At 40.9% G+C, this 23,756-nt stretch overlaps 1 protein-coding gene across 1 annotated transcript in view; it reads left to right on the top strand.

Moving 5' to 3' along the window:
• LOC144600063 (testican-1-like) overlaps positions 1-23,756 on the top strand; it is a 336,811-nt gene that overhangs the window by 284,652 nt on the left and 28,403 nt on the right. The window contains exons 7-8 of the mRNA XM_078411433.1: positions 7,154-7,207; positions 23,242-23,361. Coding sequence (XP_078267559.1) covers positions 7,154-7,207; positions 23,242-23,361 — 174 coding nt within the window. The remainder of the gene's footprint in view (positions 1-7,153; positions 7,208-23,241; positions 23,362-23,756) is intronic.

Genomic DNA, 23,756 nt, shown 5'->3' on the forward strand with positions numbered 1-23,756 from the left:
CAGGCAACTGAATCATCCTACCACAACTAGAGAGCAGTCCTGAACTACTATCTACCTCATTGATGACCCTTGGACTATATTTGATCGGACTTTACCGGCTTTACCATGCACTAAACATTATTCCCTGATTATGTATCAGTAGATGGCTCACTGTAATCATGTATTGTCTTTCAGCTGACTAGTTAGCAAGCAACAAAAACAAAAGCTTTTAACTGTACCTCAGTACACATGACAATAAACTAAACTAAACTGGACTGAAGTAAGGGGCCAGTTTTAAATGGACTCCCCTTTATTCTAAGACTGTGGCCCCTGGTTCTGGACTTACCCAACATTGGGAACATTTTTCCTGCATCGAGCTTGTCCAGTCCTTTTATAATGTTACGTTTCTATACTTTATGTCATTTAAAAGTATAATAATCATAAGGAATATATTTAACGACGTCTATACGGCGCCAGTGGGAAACGGCCTTTAGTGGTCAGTGGACAGGAGCTGTAGGTGACGAATTTTTATGTTGGGGTTCTCTGAGACATGAAAATTATTTTAATGGTTCCGCAAGGGTAAAAAGGTTGAGAAACACTGGATTATGCAATGATTTCACTTGGATGCTGATTCCCACTGTTAAACTTGTAGTCTAGCACTGTCAGACTGGGAGTGGGATAATCTTGCTTGTGGCATTCAACTAGTTTAACCAAATCCTCTAATGCTTGAAATTCATTTTTTCCCCTTTTCTTCTCATCAACCTCCTTTGAGTAAGCACAAAAAGAATTTCACAAGTTTTGCATCTTTGCAACATCTCCTCAAAACTTATATCATACTTGCATTGTTCAACAATCCTTCACAAGTCCACCACCAGTAATGATTCTCACTGTTAAACTTGTACTGCTGCACTGTAGAACTCTCAGTGGGGCAATTCTGCTGTTTCCTTTGAACTTCACATGTTTTGTTTGTTGCCTTGAGTGTGGCCAGCAAAGGGTACTAACACATCTGAGCACCTACAGAGGTGAGCAAAATGAACTCCTTCCTCCCTTCTGCAACATTATCTGCAGTAAGAACAAATAGGGCAGCATGGTGGTGCAATGATAGAGTTGCTGCCTTACAGCACCAGAAACCCAGATTTGATCCTGACTACGGGTGTGGTCTGTATGGAGATTGTACATTCTCCTCATGACCCGATGTGGGTTTTCTCTGGGATTCCCGGTTTCCTCCCACACTCTAAAGACGGACAGGTTTGTAGGATAATTGGCTTGGTAAATTGTCCCTAGTGTGTGAAGGATAGTGTTAGTGTGCAGGGATCGCTGGTCGGCGGGGACTCGGTGGACCGAAGGGTCTGTTTCCGCACTGTATCTCTAAACTAAACACTAAATGCCATCCTTTTCATTAATTCAATCCACGATTTGCTAAAACTCCTGGACAAATCTAAAGTGCCACGTAGCATCTTGTGTACACTATGTCATGACACAACTGGTCCAAGTACAGAAGATGTGTTGGGGAAATTCACCGTGGTCCCAGTAAACCATGTTGTATCCCCTCCAGCAAAGAAGCAAGATCTCACGAAAGAAGAGCAACACTTTTCCCAGTATCTAATTAAGGTAGACACAAAATGCTGGAGTAACTCAGCGGGTCAGGCAGCATCTCTGGAGAGAAGGAATGGATGACGTTTCGGCTCGAGACCCTGTCTGAAGGGTCAGGCTAGTTCTCAAATTCTCCATCAGGTGATGTTTGACATGGCATCCTAGACCATTGATTTGAATGTGGGTGCCAGGCTGCGGAGATAAAGATAGAAAACATTGTCTTTTTGAGATTCATTGTGGAACTTTATGTGCTTTTAATTATTTGTAAGCTTTAAAAAAAAATATTTTGCTGATTTTTAGTTTTCTTTTAAATGTAAATGTTCATTTCATTTTTAATTTGTTTTTAATATTGTGTGTTCCTCTCTGCGGACCTCTTAATGATGCGACAAAAATTACTGCCATGTCAGACTCCAGCAGCAAAAATATGTTATTACAAGGTTATGGTCTCAATACTTAATGACTTAACTGTTGGGGATTTTAAAGTGCAGATTTTTTTGATTTTGTTCTGGTCTTTTTTCTCATTCAGATCCAATATTTTATTTTACCTACATTTCTCATTTTTGTATATTCAATGATATGGAATTTACTCACTCAGCTTATAATCTGTAAGCAATGTTTGTGTTACCCGGCCTACAAATTTTCGATATGATGAAGGACATCGTCTGTTAGTTACACTATTTACCAAGATCTCAGATGAACCTCGTCGCAATGATACACCATCCACCTTCATAACATGCCACAGAAAAAAAGTTCAAAATATGCAAAGATACACAAAAGATCTAGCCGCCACAAATTTAACCCAATATATTTGCATTTTAGTGTATTTGCTGGATAATGATTTATAAATATACAAATGTGCCAATAATCATAAAAAACATAGCTTTTCAAACAGTTAGTACTACTGTTTACATTGTTTAGAGTACTATGTTTACATATTTATTGAGCTGCCACAAGTAAGAATTTCATTGGGGTTTTTTGGGACATATGACAATAAAACACTCTTGACTCTTTCTTGGATGATAACCTTGATTATTGGTTATTGATGTAAATCATAAAAATTTACAATATCATCCAGCAACTTAAGGATTCAATTGCAAACTGGAATTCAAGTATAGGATTTTTTATGATAGGTTTTTAATTACTTTATTCCAATAAGCCATAATAAATATATTCATGCAAAGCAAGAACTGGTGTACCCTGAGTACATTGGGATAATATGCTTCATATTTTCAACTACTGACATGTAAAAGGAATATGGAGAATTATTTATTAGTCAGCTTGGGGCACTTTAAAAAAACATATATTGATGGATTACATCCCAAGAAATTAGAAAGATGGAAGAATGGCCCATGGATTTTTTAATCGTATTAATCTTTATTGTTAGTTCGATTTGTCCATTCCACCACTAAAGTTGACACTAACAGTATCAGTGATCTTCAGGGGAAAAAAGACAGTCTGTCAATATAATCTCATTTTAGGAAGTCTACTGTCACCCAATGAAAATAAAGGTCAATCTTGTTTGCCTCTGTGCTTAGTGAATGTTATTTCAGAAAGTTTGTTGCCACCATTTTACATACTTAACGAGGAACAGAGACCATGTAGGTTGGTACCATTTTGAAGAAAACTGAGAGAGAACATGTTATAAATAATAGTTTTTAATAAGCTTAACAATTTAGTTTTGCCACTGTGAAACGTTTTATGTATGTACTGTTCGAATTACAAATGGGAAATCGTTTGATATGTAAACATTCACAAATTGAAAGGGGTGGGCAAAATGCACGATGGGGTTTCTGCCACAGTGTTTTCCCGCAGGCAGAGGGACAACCTATTCATTATAGAGACAAACAAATTCCTATATCAAGGATAAATACAAAGGATCATTGGTTTAGTTCGGTTATACAGCATGGAACAGGCCCTTCAACCCACCGAGTCCACGCCACCCAGTGATCCCCATACATGAGCACTATCCTACACACTTGCATAATCCTACACACTAGGGACAATTTTCAATCTTTACCAAAGCTAATCAACCTACAAACCTGTACGTCTTTGGAATATGGGAGGAAACCAGAGCACCCGGGGAAAACCCACGCTCACCAAGAGAACGTACAAACTTCGTACAGACAGCACCGTAGTTAGGATCGAACCCGGGTCTCTGGCGTTGTAAGGCAGCAACTCTACCGCTACTGTGCCGGTATTACAGCTAAACTGTGTAAATAGAGAGTCTCTAAATCAAAGAAGATTGACATATACCTTTCTTCTATCTTGAAAGTATAGGCTTTAGCTTAATCTTATTTAAGTATGCACTGGGATAAGCCATGGAGATCAGAAATTGTACCTTCCCTTTCCTTGAAAATTAATTTTTATAACTCTACAGCAAATTAACTTGCTTGTTTCCATGAATTTTAATGAATTTAAATTTCTAAAGGCTTTTTTGCCTATTCAAGTATGACATTAAATGAAAGGTAGGAGAATAATTCTTCTGATGTAGAAAATTTTAAATATTGAAAATGGAGCTTGAAAGATTTGGCAGATTGGACCACTTTCACTTAGAGAGTTAGCCCTTTTAATCCAATGAATTTATTTAGCTTCTAAGAAGATACACAAAAGTTATTTCCTCTTATATTGTATTTTTCTTGAAAGACTTTTATCTCAACTCTTATTTACTAAATTATTCTTTGTCCATAATTTCTTTTTCTCTCTTATGCTCCTCATGTTTGCTTCACCCTCTGTTAAAATAGAAGCTGTTTAACAATGCAAATGTTAGTGAAGAAACATTCTGATTGAACAATTTATTTTACAAAAATACTAAAATACTAAAATAAGCATACTCTTATTTTGCGTATGTAAAGTGCATCTTATCTGCCTGCAGTTTAATGCTGACAATTTAGCTACCAGATGCTTTGCAACTGAGATGATTTATTCCTTGTATCTTGTAATGAAATCCAGTGGCTGAGAATGCAGAACACACTCATCCCCAATTCTTTTGTTTTGAGTGTGAATCCAACCTCTCTTGCCTCACCTCTCGAATTCAGTTCTTTTGTCCATTGTTGGAGCATGGTTTTATTGAGATTTAGAAGCAAACCTGGCAAAGCCATTGAAACTTACAGAATAATGAGAGGCATAGATAGAGTGGATGTGGAAAGGATGTTCCCACTGGTGGGAGAGTCTAGGACCAGAGGTCATAGCCTCAGAATTAAAGGGATCTCTTTTAGACAGGAGGTGAGGAGGAACTTCTTTAGTCGGTGGGTAGTTAATCTGTGGAGCTCATTGCCACAGAGGGCTGTGGAGGCCAAGTCAGTGGATATTTTTAAGGGAGAGATAGACAAATTCTTGATTAGAACGGGTGTCAAGGGTTATGGGGAGAAGGCAGGAAAATGGAATTAGGAGGCAGCGATCAGTCATGATTGAATGGCGGAGTAGACTCGATGGGCCAAATGGCCTAATTCTACTCCTATAATTTGTGAACTTGTGAAAGCCCAAACTAGGTATGAATAAGTTATTGATGTCACTGGATATCACTGCTGATTCCTTGCATCACCTTCCTGATGTTTACGAATGTCCGAATAAAGAGGTAATTTATGGACATAGGTAATCAGTGATTCACGATATTCCTGGAGCACCTGACCATGAGGCCAAACTCTTTGCTTCATCCAAGGCAGGCAGCTTTATCTTGACATCATGCGGAGTGAATCAAATTGGATGAAGGCTGGTAGGTGTGAGGGTGAGAGTTCAGAATAACATCCAGAAGGGTCATTCCTCAGCATTTCTGGTGCAAAACAATTTCCAGTGTTTTTAAACACTTTCTGCCCCACCTTTGACTGGCCTTAGGTGGGAGATTCAGATGAGGCTAAACCAACCGAGTTAAAATTCCTGTTGTTATGTGGACATTGTATTGACTTCCACGGAACCCACTCCACTTTCAGAAGTAAGAGATCACCAGGTTTGTTTATTGCCAATAAAAGCCCTGTGTAAGTTTTATATTGTTACAATCAAAACTGTGTGGTAGCATGCAAATTAAGTGCATGACGTAGTGAAGTTATGTGATCTAGAGAGCGGGAACAGATGCAGAATGAGAAGCCTGTAGAAGCCATTAATATAGTTAGAGCTATTAAAAGAGAACTGCGACACAAAGTGCTGCTCTGTTCTTTATCTTGAACACAGACAACAAGGACACAAAACATAACATAATTTGCATGTCACAATACTGTTTCAATTGTAACGATATAGCAGTAAGGTTAAGTATTCTTGCAATTTAATCCATATAACCCCAATGTAAATTAGGCTATTTCATTAAAGTTTGGGCAAATATTCACAATGTCTGAGGTCAGCTTTTGCTAGTTTTTCAGAATAATGTAAATGCATTTCCAAACTATGGTTGTATAAGTCAAGTCAAGTCCATTTTATTTGTATAGCACATTTAAAAACAACCCACGTTGACCAAAGTGCTGTACATCTGATTAGGTTCCAATGGTGAAAAAAAAAAGAAACATACAGTAGCACGCAAACAGTTCACAGCGCCTCCTCAATGAGCCTCAAACGCTAGGGAGTAGAAATAGGTTTTGAGCCTGGACTTAAAGGAGTCGATGGAGGGGGCAGTTCTGATGGGGAGAGGGATACTGTTCCACAGTCTAGGAGCTGCAACCGCAAAAGCGCGGTCACCCCTGAGCTTAAGCCTAGACCGCGGGATAGTGAGTAGCCCCAAATCGGCCGACCTGAGGGACCTGGAGTTAGAGAGGGGGGTTAGAAGATTTTTGATGTAGGGGGGGGAGTGTCCATTTAGGGCTTTATAAGAAGGAACTGCAGCTGCTAGTTTACACCGAAGATAGACACAAAATGCCGGAATAACTCCGTGGATAGGGCAGCATCTCTGGAGAAAAATTATAGGTGACTTTTCGAGTCGAGACCCTCCATCAGTCTGATCAATGGTCTTGACCCGAAATGTCACCTTTTCCTTTTCTCCAGACATGATGCTTGACCGGCTGAGTTACTCCAGCATTTTGTGTCCAAACTATGGTTTATGATCAAGAAGAATATTTATACGTTACATTAGAGAAATATTTTATCAATTAAACTAATATTTAAGAAAACTTCATTGACTTGAGTTGCAATGGAAGTAAGAAATTAATTAGCCATGGTTAATAATTTTACATTGTTTTAATTTGCAAATAATTGAAATGCTAATTGCGGTGGTAAAAATTAATTTCACAATACTTGTTAAGTGCATTTCAGGTCATTTGAATAAAATTCTCACAGTACCTGTAAAAGCGGATATAAAGGAACATTAAATATCCATAGCAGCTATTAATTTTGCACATTCTCCTGACTAATGGTGCAAGAAACACGCCATTTTGCCTTAATTAGCTGATGCAAAATATGCCATTTTGGATAGCTTTATATATTTTAATTATTTTGTAGTATGAAGATGTTTTTTCAACTTTTATGTTGTTCCCTGCGTATTAAATTTTGATTGAAGAAAAGATGAAGCTATATATTTCAATGAAGACTCAACGTTTGATTATTTGAAATTAATTCTCCACATCTACATTCATTCACTGGTTGTGCTTTGCTTTTTCTTTAGAGGGGATCAAAGCCAGAACTGAAGGAAGAGATGCAAATCATTCAACTTTAAAAGGTAACCTGAAGGAACTATAATTATTCGATGCCTGTTTTCCCAATCTGAGTGGGACGACTTCCATCAGTGTATTATCCAAACCTAGGGTACTGATACTGTAAAGTGTATGGTATCTGAAGCATCACGTGGTAGAACAACAATCCTACACCAAAGCCTTTACAATCGCTAACCATGGAGTTTGGAGATTAAGCAATCTGTTGCCCAGGTACTTTCTGCTTACAAAGAGTACGCTGGCTGTGGTACACTTTAGAACGCTCTCGCATCACTACTTGGCTCTTACATTCTGTGCCAATAAAGAAAAGTATCCTAAGTACTTTAAACGTATTATTCACATGGCATACCTTCAAGATACTTCTGTTCCTCCTCCTTTCTCACTATCCTCACATTTTTGTCATTCTCCACAAAGGCATTATTTCACACCTGTCTCGACCTGGTTCCATATTGCTTTTTTTGAGCTAAATGTTCATTGATGTCTTCCTGACACCTACCTCACTATCAACCGTACAGCCATTTGTCCCGTCTCCCCCACCCTCAACCCCGCTACGATGTGAGGAAGCGTCCCAACCTGAAACATCACCTATCCATGTCCTCCGGCGACACTGACTGACTCATTGAGTTACTCCAGCACTTTGTCTTCGACAATCAATTTTTGTAAACCTTAATCATGTCTCCCACATTTAAGTCTAAACCGTTGATAGATGCCATTAAAAACAAGGGATGTGGCACTGAGCCTACTGGGCAGCACAGTGGCACAGTGGAGACCTGGGTTCAAATCTGACTTCCGGTGCTGACTGTGAGGAGTACGTTCTCCATGTGACGGCAAGGTTTTCTTCCGGCTGCTCTGGTTTTTTCCCACATTTCAAAGACGTACAGGTTTGTGGGTTAATTGGTGTTAATTGGCACCTTCATCAATTTATATGCTGCAAAATTTAATTGGCATCTCACTTTAAAAGCAAAGTATTCTACTTTGTAAACATACAGTGTAGTTAAACAACAAATGGAAAATAGATTCAGAGAAAATGAAATGCAAGACTGTCCATAATTCCTTGGGGCAAGATGTTGAATTCCACCAGATAAGTAGTTCACAAAATCACAATAAGAGCCGAAAATCACTGAGCTGGCCAAATGTCTCAGAGATGACTCACAACTAAACAACTGCTACACAATGGAGTGAATTATTTTTGATTGTTTCATGTTTCTGATGGAGGGAAAACTGTGATGTTAATTAATTAAACTTTCAGTTTTGACTGCTTTGTTGCTTGAGACAAAGGTAGTGTTTTGAACAGTTTGTGGCTGATGGTCAGAGCCTAAGAGGCTGGATCTGGACTTGAAAATATTCCCAAAGCATGAGAATTATCCTGTATTTTATTCTGCTCTGTAACCTGGTTCTACTGACTTTGACTCCATTTATTAACTGCTCCTTTCATAATATTTGTGGCATTTGATAAGCTGTTGCACCAACTTTTAAGGCAGAGTTGGAACAAATTTTGATAAACAAGGGAGTGAAAGGTGGCTCTATAGAATGCAAGACATAAGTGCCAGAGTGGCCTACACAAGTTCTTAATTCCGATATATTTATATGAATGTCTCAATAACATAAAACGTCCCAATTATTAGAATAGATTACATAAACTTATGTCATAGTCATATGGTGTGGAAACAGGCCCTTCGGCCCAATTTGCCCACACCGACCAACATGTCCCATCTACACTTAGTCCTGTCTGCGTTTGGCCCATATCCCTCTAAACCTGTCCTATCCATGTACCTGACTTGACTTCTACTCCCTCCTGTATAAACTGTTGAAGACATAGACATGGATAGGTAGGAACTAATTCCTCTAATGCATAATCATAATTTATTAGCCAAGTATGTTTTGTAACATACAAAGCATTTAGTTTTCCATACAGTCATAACAAAAAAGCCACAAGACACACAACTAAATTGACATAAACATCCACTGCAGCAGCCCCTCCACATTCCCCACTGTGATGGAAGGCAATAACGTCTTATCTTCTTCCCTCCTTTCCTCCCGCGGTCGGGGGAGTCGAACCATCTGCAGCCGGCTATAGAGCTCCCTCATCAGGGCGGTCTAAGCTCCCGCATTGGAGCGGTCGAAAACACCTGCGGCTTGGAGTTCCCGAAATCGGTCCCTAGCCAGAGACAGCGAGCTCCACGATGTTAAAGTCCGCAGCTCCCACAGGTTGGAGCACCTAAGGCCGACCCCTGCAAAGGGACTGCCCGCTCCAAGATGTTAAAGTCCGCAGGCTCCGTGGTTTTGGAGCTCTAAAAGTCCCAAACAAGAGGCCGCCAACTCCACGATGTTAGGCCACAGTGCAGACGGAGATACGATGCGGAAAAAGTCGCATCTCCGTCGAGGAAAGAGATAAGAAAAGTTCTCACCATCCCCCATAATACAAAACTGAAGATAAACTAAAACATACATTTTACAACAAACTAAAAACACAAAGAAGGAAAAGACGAAGACAGACCATTGGCGAGGCTGTCATCGTGCGGCGCCCCTGGTGCAGAAGCCTAAAGTAAGCATTCCTGTTTTCAATCCAAACCTTTCACTGAAATTATGTCCCCTCCTTGCCCAGACTTGGCATAGACCCATTATCAGCATCAGTGCTGGGCATTTCATCTACTTGTGACTTATGTGCTGCTGCTCACTAAACAACGGTACCTGCTGAAGGCCAATTTTGCCTGGCAGATTGTAATTGCCGCTTGGTTTTCAGCCACAAACTGGCACGGGCCACATCCTGTAGCACAACCTTCAAAGTTGCGGACAAGAATGTTTTCCAGCGAGGTGCACTGAGCTGAAGTGCCTGCAAGCAATGGCAAGTTAAAAATAATAACATTGTACATTCTCAAAACATCTGCAAACTTTTCATAATGCAATTTTTATTCCTTGTCTAGAGTTTGCATTGAAGGCCATTGACCTAATAAGATACACCAGCTTTGATTTACAAAGCTGTTTTTCAGTATAATGAATAACACGATATAATGAATGTCCCAAACACATTGTACCAAAATTCCCTGAGTGAATTTGCAGGAAAGAAAACTTTGAGTTATTTGAGGAATAAATCTATGTGATAGATATCTTCAAATTTTTATTCAACATTTAAGACTGACATTGTAAATTAAATTGTTTGGATACTGTGCACATCATTCCAGTCTTTCTCTGTTGTTGTGTAATTTTTAGTTTATGATGGCCTTTTCATTCATTCGAATGACCTACACAGTCAGGTGGTAATGCTAGAAAAGTCAATTTAACATCTGCAGACTTTTCCTGTTATTTATAGTTCTGGCTGAAGACAGTGACAAGGTAATTAGAGATAGCTGTTGTTGCAAATACTTGGCACTATAAAGGTCAGGTCATCAGAATAAGTGTACCAGATATGAATGACACGGCTGTCAGTTCCTATTAGAAGAAGCAGAACAGTAAAGTGAAAGGAAAGATATGAATAGGCAACAAGAGCTTCATTATTTGCTTCCCAGTCTATTAATGAAGAGTCAAACAGTGACTATTATGGGCGGCAGACTGGTGCAGCTGGTAGAGCTACTGTCTCAGATCACCAGAGATCCAGGTTCGACCCTGACCTCGGGTTCTGTCTGAGTTGAGTTGCTTTTAGTTTATTGTCACGTGTTCCGAGGGACAGTGAAAAGCTTTTGTTGCGTGCTAACCAGTCAGCGGAAAGACAATACGTGATTACAATTGAGCCATCCACAGTGTACAAATACATGATAAAGGGAATATCATGAATAGCGTTTGGTGCAAGGTAAAACCAGATCATAGTTTGTCCGAGGGTCTCCAATGAGGTAGATAGTAGTTCAGGTGTGGGGTTTTGTGGCTGTGTGAGGTTTACATGTTCTCCCTGTGACCGCGTGGGTTTCCTCCAGGTGCTCCAGTTCCCTCCCACATCCCAAAGACGTGTTAAGGTTAATTGGCCTCTATAATTGGCCTCTATAAATTTAAGGAGTGGATGAGAAAGTGGGATAACATAGAACTAATGTGAACACATGATTGATGGTAGGTGTGGACTCCATGGGCCGCAGGACCTGTTTCCATACTATGTCTCAAAACTAAACAGTGCCTTGGATGCAGACTCCAACCATCAGTTTGAACCAGTCTCGTGATTTTCCTCCAGCAATTCACATTCCAGCTGCATGGCAACAGTTTGACGCAGTGAAAGATTCCAGAGGTCCATGATTTATGTGGATAAACTTCACATATTTATTCTCATTCATTAGATTTATTTCACAGAAGTCGAAGATTGCATTGCTTCTGACATAATTGATTGTTTGCCATGTGACAAAGTGACAAGCCCTCTGTGTTCAGCTGTCGGTATGCAAATTCTTATCTTTGACTAAAATAGATCATTATCAATATAATGCTATTCCTTTAGCTTTGCTGAGTCTAAATCCTGGAACTCCACCCCCACCATCCTTCATCGGTAAGACAGCAGTTTAGTTTGGTTTAGAGATATTGCATGGAAACAGACCCTTCAGCCCACCGAGTCCATGCCAACCAGCGATCACCCATACAGCAAGTCTAACCTACACACGAGGGAAAATGTACAGAACCCAATCAATCTACATATCTGCATGTTTTTGGAATATGGGAGGAAACTGGAGCACCCAAAGGAAACCCATGGAGAACGTACAAACTCCGTACAGACAGCACCCACCCGTAGTCAGGATTGAACCAGGTCTCTGCTGCTGTGAGGTAGCAACTCTACCGTTGCACATCTGTGCTGCCCTAAAGCATTTGTTCATGAACATCCGCCACCTTCTCAAGGTCACTAGAGAATGGTCAATAAATCTTGGTCTTGCCAGTAATACCTGCAACATGAAATATTTTCTATTTATTACAAAAGAATATAAATTGCAACTATATACAATTTGGAAGCAACCAGGTCTCATCCACATGTGCTACATTTTCAAATTCTTGGAAAAGAAAATCTAGGTCCTAGTTTAGCAACTGATTTGCCAGTTCTGTTTGGTTCTCATAGAAACTGGTTGCTAGAGGGCTAATATAATTTGTTCACCAAGAACAGGAATAGTCCCTTCAGCCCTGTTCTGGCATTTAATTTATGGCTGATCTGTAGGGCGACTCATTTAAACATCAGCCCAGCCTGCTGCTATGAATCTATTTATTCTCCCTTAATTACATTTTAAACCTGAGAGTGTGAAACTTGCCTCATATGAAATCCACTTACACTGGAATGACTGTCCTTCAGCCAGACTGTTAACTGATCGCATTTCAGTATTTATCACATTCTTATTCCTTGCTGATTCTGAAACATATCAGCCCTGATTTATCCCTTCCACCTACCAGGATCCAGACCACTAAAATGGATAACTTAATCTATTATAACCACATAGTCCTGATAGTGTCCTGCTCTTTTGAGATAAGATGGTGGCTCGAGGAATTCAGTGATAAGATGAATGAGCTTTTAAACTACACTAGTTGACAGGGTGGAGACACAAGCTGCAGATGTTGAAATCTTGAGCAAGCACAACGTGTAGGAAGAACTCAGCAGATCGGGACCCTTCTTCTGATTCTGAATTGGGGCCCTGACCCGAAACTTTGCCTGCCAGTTCCTCCAGCATTTAGTTTTAGTTGATGGGATGTTCTTGCAGATATGTAATGAATAGAAAGAATTGCACACAAATGTAAATTGCCCAAATTCACTTTTGCTGATGCAATGCTTTCACCTTGCCTGCTCTGCACCATTAATACTGCATAAAGAAATAATGCGCCTGAAATTGCACTGTAAATATTATATACATTTGCACAAAGAAAGTAAATTTGATATGAAGTAGAGCAGGTTGACATTGCACCTTTAATTTAATATTATTCAAATATATGTACTTTCTGTAGTGAACAAATTATTTTGAGCATATTATTCTTGATCCCCTGGCAACAATTGTTTCCTATTGAAGGAGGATTTTGATTTTGCTGTACTGCTTTCATTGTCTTGCTAATAGCCATCTGCTATTAATACACTTTCCAAACTTCATCTCTTGATACCAATTATCATGCACATCACAAATTTAATTCTTTCTTGGTGATTATTAAATTAAGGGTCATGTAATCTATCATAGTGAATAGTTTAGACATTTTTGGTGCTGAGGCATTTTCTGTATTGTTTCCTCCTCTTAGGAACAGTTTATACTTCTGACACACAGTCAAATTGCACAATCTGACACACAGTCAAATTGCAAGAAATTGACCTCACCAATTTGCTAGTTTAAGTTAGACAGTAAGCCTGTTTACATCCCGTCCATGACTCTTATCTGAACCTATGAATTGTAACTGGTCCACTAATTAATGTCGTCACTGCACTTATGACTCGGACTTTAAAAATTTTCACAGTATTGCCCAAGGAGGTGGCCAAGATCGACTGAAAAAGGATCCCAGCAAGAATGACGGTGGAACAGCAATGGCAGGAATTTCTGAACATAATCCAGAAGATGCAGGATCATTTCATTCCAAAGAGGAAGAAAGATTCTAAGGGGAGTAAGAGGCAACCGTGGCTGACAAGGGAAGTTAGGAATGGAATAAAACTAAAAGAAAAGATGTATAACATAGCAAAGATTTAGCGGGAAGCTAGAGAATTGGGTAACTTTCAAAGGACAACAGAAGGTAACAAAACGGGCTGAAAATATGAAGCACGAGGGGAAGATGGCCAAGAATATAAAGAGGGACAGTAAAAGCTTCTTCTGGTATGTTAACAGAAAAAGATTAGTAAAGACAAATGAGGATCCCTTGAAGGCAAGAACGGATGAAATTATTATGGGGAGCAAGGAAATGGCAGAAGAGTTGAACTTTGGATCTGTCTTCACTAAGGAAGACACAAACAATCTCCCAGATGTACTAGAGGACACAGAGGAACTGAAAGAAATTTACATTAGGGGAGAAATAGTATTGGGTAGACTGATGGGACTGAAGGCTGATAAATCCCCAGGGTACTCAAGGAGGTGGCTCTAGAAATCGTGGACGCATTGGTGATCATTTTCCAATGTTCAATAGATTCAGGATCAGTTCCTGTGGATTGGAGGATAGCTAATGTTATCCCACTTTTCAAGAAAGGAGCGAGAGAGAAAACGGGGAATTATAGACCAGTTAGCCTGACATCGGTGGTGGGGAAGATGCTGGAATCAATTATTAAAGAGGTAATAACGGCGCATTTGATAATGCTTCTGACACATTATAGAAGTGTGATATGGGATATTGGATAACAGTAAAGGATTGGTCCAAGTCAGCATGGATTTATGAAGGGGTAATCCTGCTTGACTAATCTTCTGGAAATTTTTGAGGATGTGACAAGTAAAATGGATGAAGGAGAGCAAGTGGATGTAGTGTATCTAGACTTTCAGAAAGCCTTTGATAAGGTCCCACACGGGAGGTTGGTAAGTAAAATTAGAGCACATGGTATTGGGGTTAGGGTATTGACATGGATAGAGGATTGGTTGGCAGACAGGAAGCAAAGAGTAGGATAAACGGGTCCTTTTCAGAATGCCAGGCAGTGGCGAGTGGAGTGCCGCAAGGCTCGGTGCTGGGGCCGCAACTATTTACAATATATATTAATGATTTGGATAATGGAATTACAAGTAACACTAGCAAGTTTACAGATGACACAAAGCTGGGTGGCAGTGTGAACTGCGAAGAGGATGTTAGGAGGTTGCAGGGTGACTTGGACAGGTTGACTGAGTGGGCAGATGCATGGCAGATGCAGCATAATGTAGATAAATATAAAGTTATCCACTTTGGCGGCAAAAACAAGGAGGCAGATTATTATCTCAATGGTGTCAGATTAGGTAAAGGGGCAGCACAATGAGACCTGGGTGTCCTTATACACCAGTCACTGAAAGTAAGCGTGCAGGTACAGCAGGCAGCGAAGAAAGCTAATGGCTTTTGTAATGAGAGGATTTGAGTCTTGACCAAAGAGGTCCTTCTGCAGTTGAATAGACAATAGGTGCAGGAGTAGGCCATTCGGCCCTTCGCGCCACCACCACCATTCAATGTGATCATGGCTGATCATTGACAATCAGTACCCCGTTCCTGCCTTCTCCCCATACCCCCTGACTCCGCTATCTTTAAGAGTTCTATCTAGCTTTCTCTTGAAAGCATCCAGAGAATTGGCCTCCACTGCCTTCCGAGGCAGAGAATTCCACAGATTTACAACTCTCTGACTGAAAAAGGTTTTCCTCATCTCAGTTCTAAATGGCCTACCCCTTATTCTTAAACTGTGGCCCCTGGTTCTGGACTCCCCCAACATTGGGAACATGTTTCCTGCCTCTAATGTGTCCAATCCCTTAATAATCTTATATGTTTCAATAAGATCCCCTCTCATCCTTCTAAATTCCAGCGTATACAAGCCTAGTTGCTCCAGTCTTTCAACATACGGCAGTCCCGCCATTCCGGGAATTAACCTAGTGAACCTACGCTGCACTCCCTCAATAGCAAGAATGTCCTTCCTCAAATTTAAAGACCAAAACTGCACACAGTACTCCAGGTGTGGTCTCACTAGGGCCCTGTACAACTGCAGAAGGACCTCTTTGCTCCTATACTCAACTCCTCTTGTCATAAAGGCCAACATGCCATTAGCTTTCTTCACTGCCTGCTGTACCTGCATGCTAACTTTAAGTGACTGATGAACAAGGACACCCAGATCTCTTTGTACTTCCCCATTTCCTAACTTGACACCATTCAGATAATAATCTGCCTTCCTGTTCTTTCCACCAAAGTGGATAACCTCACATTTATCCACATTAAACTGCATCTGCCATGCATCTGCCCACTCACACAACCTGTCCAAGTCACCCTACATCCTCATAGCATCCTCCTCACAGTTCACACTGCCACCCAGCTTTGTGTCATCCGCAAATTTGCTAATGTTACTTTTAATCCCTTCATCTAAGTCATTAATGTATATTGTAAATAGCTGCGGTGCCAGCACCGAGCCTTGCGGTACCCCACTAGTCACTGCCTGCCATTCTGAAAGGGACCTGTTAATCCCTACTCTTTGTTTCATGTCTGCCAACCAATTTTCTATCCATGTCAGCACCCTATCCCCAATACCATGTGCTCTAATCTTGCCCACTAATCTCCTATGTGGGACCTTATCAAAGGCTTTCTGGGTCCAGGTACACTACATCCACTGGCTCTCCCTTGTCCATTTTACTAGTTACATCTACAAAAAATTCCAGAAGATTAGTCAAGCATGATTTCCCCTTCGTAAATCCATGCTGACTCGTAACAATCCTGTTACTACTATCCAAATGTTCAGCAATTTCTTCTTTTATAATTGACTCCAGCACCTTCCCCACCACTGATGTCAGACTAACTGGTCTATAATTTCCTGTTTTCTCTCTCCCTCCTTTCTTAAAAAGTGGGATAACATTAGCTACCCTCCAATCCACAGGAACTGATCCTGAATCTGTAGAACATTGGAAAATGATCATCAATGTGTCCACGATTTCTAGAGCCACTTCCTTAAGTACCCTGGGATGCAGACCATCAGGCCCTGGGGATTTATCAGCCTTCAGTCCCATCAGTCTGCCCAACACCATTTCCTGCCTAATGTGAATTTCCTTCAGTTCCCCCGTCACCCTAGGACCTCTGTCCACTAGTACATCTGGGAGATTGTTGGTGTCTTCCTTAGTGAAGACTGATCCAAAGTACCTGTTCAACTCATCTGGCCTTTCCTTGTTCCCCATAATAAATTCACCTGCTTCTGTCTTCAAGGGACCTACATTTGTCTTAACTATTTTTTTCCTCTTCACGTACCTAAAGAAGCTTTTACTATCTATCCTCCTTTATATTCTTGGCTAGCTTACCTTCGTACCTCATCTTTTCTCCCCGTATTGCCTTTTTAGTTATTTTCTGTTGCTCTTCAAAAGAGTTCCAATCCTCTGGCTTCCCTCTCATCTTTGCTATGTTATACCTCTTCTCCTTTATTTTTATACTGTGAGGTATGTGAGCCTGGTGAGCACTAAGACCCTGGTGAGACAACATCTGGAGTATTGTGTGGAGTTTTGGTCCCCTAATTTGAGGAAGGACATCCTTGCTATTGAGGCAGTGCAGCATAGGTTCACGAGGTTAATCCCCAGGATGGCAGGACTGTCATATGAGGAAAAATTGGAAAGACTAGGCTCGTATTCACTGGAGTTTAGAAGGATGAGAGGGGATCTTATAGAGACGCATAAAATTATAAAAGAACTGGACAAGCTAGATGCAGGAAAAATGTTACCAATGTTGGCGGAGTCCAGAACCAGGGCCCACAGTCTAAGAATAAAGGGGAGGCCATTTAAAACTGAGGTGAGAAGAAACTTTTTCACCCAGAGAGTTGTGAATTTGTAGAATTCTCTGCCACAGAAGGCGGTGGAGGCCAATTCACTGGATGAATTTAAAAGAGAGTTAGATAGAGCTCTAGTGGCTGGTGGAATCAAGGGATATGGGGAGAAGGCAGGCACAGGTTACTGATTGTGGATGAACAGCCATGATCACAATGAATGGCGGTGCTGGCTCGAAGGGCCTAATGGCCTCCTCCTGCACCTATTTTCTATGTTTCGAAGATGGAGTGCTTATTTACTTCCATACCAAAAATGGCATATTTTCTATAGCAGAGTTACCAAAACTGAAGATGGACATAAAATGCTAGAGTAACTCAGTGGGACAGGCAGCATCTCCAGAGAAAAAGGAATGGGTGACATTTTGGGTCGAAACCCTTCTTAAGACCCTAAACCTTGGCCTTACTATTGGTTTGCCTGCTTGTACAACGTGACTTAATGTCCCAACTTCTATACTCAATTTATAATAATAAGAAACTGCAGATGCTGGTTTATACCAAAGATAGATACAAAATGCTCGAGTACCTATACATTTCTCTTTTACCCATTTTCTCCAGAGATACTGCCTGACCCACTGAGTTACTCCAGCATTTTGTGTTTATCTTTTCTATACTCAATTCCCTGACTGGTGAAGGCCAACATGCCAAAAGCCGCCTTCACCATCCTATGATACTAAGTTGGGGGGTAGTGTGAATTGTGAATTGTGAGGAAGATGCAATAAGGCTGCAGGGTGACTTGGACAGGTTGTGTGAGTGGGCGGATACATGGCAGATGCAGTTTAATGTAGATAAGTGTGAGGTTATTCACTTTGGAAGTAAGAATAGAAAGGCAGATTATTATCTGAATGGTGTCAAGTTAGGAGGAGGGGGAGTTCAACGAGATCTGGGTGTCCTAGTGCATCAGTCAATGAAAGGAAGCATGCAGGTACAGCAGGCAGTGAAGAAAGCCAATGGAATGTTGGCCTTCGTAACAAGAGGAGTTGAGTATAGGAGCAAAGAGGTCCTTCTACAGTTGTACCGGGCCCTGGTGAGACCGCACCTGGAGTACTGTGTGCAGTTTTGGTCTCCAAATTTGAGGAAGGATATTCTTGCTATGGAGGGCGTGCTGCGTAGGTTCACTAGGTTAATTCCCGGAATGGCGGGACTGTCGTATGTTGAAAGGCTGGAGCGATTGGGCTTGTATACACTGGAATTTAGAAGGATGAGGGGGGGATCTTATTGAAACATATAAGATAATTAGGGGATTGGACACATTAGAGGCAGATAAGATGTTCCCAATGTTGGGGGAGTCCAGAACAAGGGGCCACAGTTTAAGAATAAGGGGTAGGCCATTTAGAACTGAGATGAGGAAGAACTTTTTCAGTCAGAGGGTGGTGAAGGTGTGGAATTCTCTGCCTCAGAAGGCAGTGGAGGCCAGTTCGTTGGATGCTTTCAAGAGAGAGCTGGATAGAGCTCTTAAGGATAGCGGAGTGAGGGAGTATGGGGAGAAGGCAGGAACGGGGTACTGATTGAGAGTGATCAGCCATGATCGCATTGAATGGCGGTGCTGGCTTGAAGGGCTGAATGGCCTACTCCTGCACCTATTGTCTATTGTCTATTGTCTATCTAACTACAATGCCACTTTCAGGGAACCGCTTACATGCACTCCAAGACCCATCTGCTCTAGACCCAGGGCCCGACTATTTACTGTGAAAGTCCTGCCCTGGTATGACTTCCCAAAATGCAAAGCGTCACATTTTTTCTGAATTGAACTCCATTAGCCATTCCTCTGCCTATTGATCAAGATCATGCTGAATTATTTGATAACCATGAACAATGTTTACGATACCACCTATTTTGGTGTCATGTGCAACTTACTAATTGTGCCTTGTACATTCACATCCAAATCATTTATATGGATGAAAAGCAACAATGGACCCAGCACTTATCCTTGAAGCACACCATCAGTCACAGGTTTTCAGTCTGAAACACTTCTTTCCACCACCACCCTCTGCTTCCTGCCATGAAGCTAATTCTGTACCCAGTTGTGAACTTAGCTCTCCCTGGATCCCATGCAATCTAACTTTCCAGAGCAGCATACCATGCAGAACCAGATCAAAGGCATTGCTGAAATCCATATAAACTATATCTGCGGCCCTGTCCTCATCAACCTTCTTGATCATTTCTTCCAAAAAACTCATTAAAATTCATAAAATGCGATCTCTCATGCACAAAACTATACTTACTATCTCTAACCAAATCTTCCCCTCCCAAATGCACGTATATCTCAGAATCCTCTACAACAACATACCGATGTTAGACTTACTGATTTATAACTCCCAGGCTTTTCTTTGCAGCCCTTCTTATATATAGGCACAACTTTAGCCATTCTGCAGCCTTCCGGCACTTCATGCACGTCTATCAATGATCCATATATTGAAGAAGGGTCTTGACCTGATTCCTTCTCTCCAGAGATGCTGCCTGTCCCGCTGAATTACTCAGGCTTTTTGTGTCTATCTTTGGTTTAAACCAGCAGCTGCAGTTCCTTCCCATCCATATATTTAAGCCAGGGCTCCTGCAATTTCTTTGCTAGCTCCCCACGATGTCCTTGAATAGATCTGAAAAGGCCTAGATTTATTTACCTTCATACATTTTGGGACATTCAGCACTTCCCCGACTGTAATACCAACTGTAGTCAAGATATCATTGTTAACCTTCCCCCAAGTTCCCTAATCTTCATGTCTTTCTCCACAGTAAAAACAGAAGGGAATATTTTGTGCCCATCTCATGCAGCTCCACACACAAATGACCATTTTGATTTGAGGGACTCTATTCCCTCTGGCTACCCTATTTCCCCCAATATAATTATAAAATCTCTGGCTTTCCCTTAATCTTACTAGCCAGAGCTATCTCCCGCCCCATTTTTCCCCTCCTGATTTCCTCCTCAAATATTCTCATCATTCCCCCATACTCCTCCAGGGATACACTTGATCCCAGTTGCCTCTCTCTGATCCATGTCTCCTTTTTCATGTTGAGAACCCCATTTCTCTCATCATCCATGGTTCCTTACTACTACCCGTCCTGCCCCTCACTCGAACACAAACATGCATAACTTGAACTCTTCTTATCACACTTTTAAAAGCATTACACTTTCCAGATGTCCTTTTGTCTGCAATAAACCATTATCCTGACTACAGGTGCTGTCTTTACTGAGTTTAGTACGTTCGCCCTGTGAAAGTGTGGGGTTTCTCTTGGTGTACCGGTTTCCGCCCATATCCCAGACATGTACGCTTGTAGGTTAATTGACTTCTGTAAATTGTCCCTTGTGTTTAAAATAAAACTAGTGTAAGGGCACGGAATCGGTTGACCGAAGGGTCTTTTTCCACGCTGTATCTCTAAACTAAAAACTAGTGTCAAAATAGTTGATTTCAACTGAGGCAGTACCCGGAGTCTCCACATTTCTGGCGCCATATTGTACATTCCAAGTATGAAGTTCTTAAAAGCATCGAGTCTTATCTTGGCCTAACCATGGACAGTTACTGAATGGATAAGGGCCCTTCTGACAATGGGCTGATTTTTGTCATTTAATAGCACCTTAATCATCCCTGTGTTTCGATTTCCCAGCTCCTGCAGCTTTCCTCGACAACCAACAATGCATTGCAGCTCTGCCAGCTGTGCTGAGATTTGGGCAACATCTGCCATTCATCATCACACTGGCTGCTCTTCATTGGGTGTACAGCACCTTGAGATGTCCATGGATCATCAATAATGTATATTAATGCAACTCAACCCTCTGTCACATCAGGTTCAGGCTCAAAGACCAGCAGACCATCTTAAGTTCTGATTGAACATTATTTTGATTATGGTGCAGAATTTCACGCCATGATCTTTGTATTTTAATCGTAGATCTGATTGCTGACAGCCTCTTATGTCGCTCATTTTATCACCTTCCAGCCTCGGTCTCTATATACATATCAATGGAGCAATACACTTTCCAAACACATCTCAAAATTTGTTTCTTCTTTTGTATTTTGTGTTTATTTTTCATCCACGTAAATTTTATAAGTAAATTTTATTCCGTAGCTCAAATTTTTTGGTAGTGATCTGTGAATTGCATTGGAATTCATTTCCATAACCTGAATGTGGGCTCGCTTGTACTGGCTTACTCTGTTGTAACTACACGATCCAGTGTTCAAACGTTGTCCACAATCATGTTACATTAAATCTATGAAATGTTAATGTGTATGAATTAGCACCGAAAAGGATTTCAAAGGAAGACTTGTTCTTTCATGTCTATCAACTGAAATAATCTTAACTTCTAAGACAGTTAGTTATAAGGAGTGTAGCAAACTACAGAAATGCTGGAAATTTATTTTTTAATTCTAAATTATCCCTCGGGCCTTCGGTTCCCTGTTGTGTTACTTTTCTATGCGATAATAAAGAAGGATGAGTCGATGAAAAAGGAAATGTGAAAAGCATCTTTAGGTAATCAGTTTGAATGAACTAATAGACACCATCAATATAGACATCATGAGAGGTTCTCTTTCTCATAATAATTGGCACCTGTAGTGCAGCAGTTGATGTAACCCCCTAATGTTCAGATTTACAATTATCTTACTTTCCCATGTGGCGTTCAAAAATCTTTATTATAATAAGAGGCAAGGCCATCTCTTTGTGTTGCTTAGATCAAGCCATTAAGCCAATATTCTGCTCATCATGAGTTTGTTCATCAGAATCATCCAGTTACCTAAGGTTGGTGCTTAAACAGAGCCACAAGCCTATTAAGGCCACCAAGGATGGTCTAATCTTTATATGGATGACCTAATCTTTAATCTTTATAAAAATCAACAATTTGTGACGCTTCGATGGCAGCCAAGCCTACAGTCTGTCTCTTTTTCGTCTTGTTTTTGTTATTTTTGGTGTGTTTAAAAAGTATGTGTTAATGTTCTCTGGTTTGTTTTATGTGGGGGGGGGTCAGGGGAAACTTTTTTTCAATCTCTTACCTTGCTAGAGATGCGACTGTTTTCCGGGTCGTATCTCCGGTCGCTCTGCGGCCTAACATTGTGGAGCTGGAGGCCTTTCCTTTACTTTAAGCCCCACCGCAGGGCGTGGACTTACCATCAGAGCGTGCGATCCCTTGCCTGGGATTGATGCTCCAACCAAGGAGCTCGTAGTCTTAGGTTGAGACCAAGGTCGGGAAGCTCCAAAGCCGCACGAAGTTCGACAAGCCCCAATCCGGGGTAGATCGCCCGGCGCGGGGGAGCTGAGATTCCCCCCCGATACAGGATCTTGATCGCCCCGACGAGGAAGGCCCGATTGCCGGCTACAGGAGTCAAGATTGTCCCGTCCATGGAAGGTTAGAGGCCCTCCACCGCTGGAGGACAAAGAAGGGAAGAGACTGACATTTTTTTCGCCTTTCATCACAGTGAGGAATGTGGAGGAGTCACTGTGGTGGATGTTCATGTTAAAATGTATTTTGTGTGTTCTGTTGCTTTTTATTGGTATGACTGTATGACAAATGAAATTCTTCATATGTTGCAAAACATACTTGGCTAATAAAGTATGATTATGATGATTATGATCCTCCTGGAGTTTCATCATGACCTTGCACCAAAGTGGCCCAAAATATTTTGTTTGAAAGAAGTGTCCATGTATTTATTATTTTGTAATGCATAGCTCTTATCTGTTGTCTGACAGTGTGCAATGAAAAAGAGCTGAGGAATCTGGCTTCAAGGCTGAAGGATTGGTTTGGGGCTTTACATGCTGATGCCAACCATGAAATAAGGGTTAAATCAATCAAGCAAACAGAGCAGAAACGTAAGTAAGCCTCTTTTCGTTCCTGTAAAGTAACGCTACTGAAGGAAATTTTTTACTTTTTATAACTTTTATAACCAACGTATTGCACTTATAAAGAGTCTATACATTTTGTACTTCAACTCAATTCTTCTGCTGTAAGATTATCAGCAGAAAAACAAGGGTCTTGAGTTGAGTTTAGCTTATTGTCACATGTACTGGGCTACAGTGAAAAGCTATGTCTGGTGGTGCATTCACGTTCCAAAATAAGACACAAAATGCTGGAGTAGCCCAGTACATGTGACCATTTCAGGTCAAGACCCATTTTCAGACAGAAAGGACCCGACCCAAAACATCACCTATCCATGTTCTCCAGAGATGCTGCCTTACCTGCGAGACTCCAACACTGCCTTTTTTGT

Source organism: Rhinoraja longicauda, chromosome 14 (assembly GCF_053455715.1).
Source record: "Rhinoraja longicauda isolate Sanriku21f chromosome 14, sRhiLon1.1, whole genome shotgun sequence".
Taxonomy (NCBI): domain Eukaryota; kingdom Metazoa; phylum Chordata; class Chondrichthyes; order Rajiformes; family Arhynchobatidae; genus Rhinoraja; species Rhinoraja longicauda.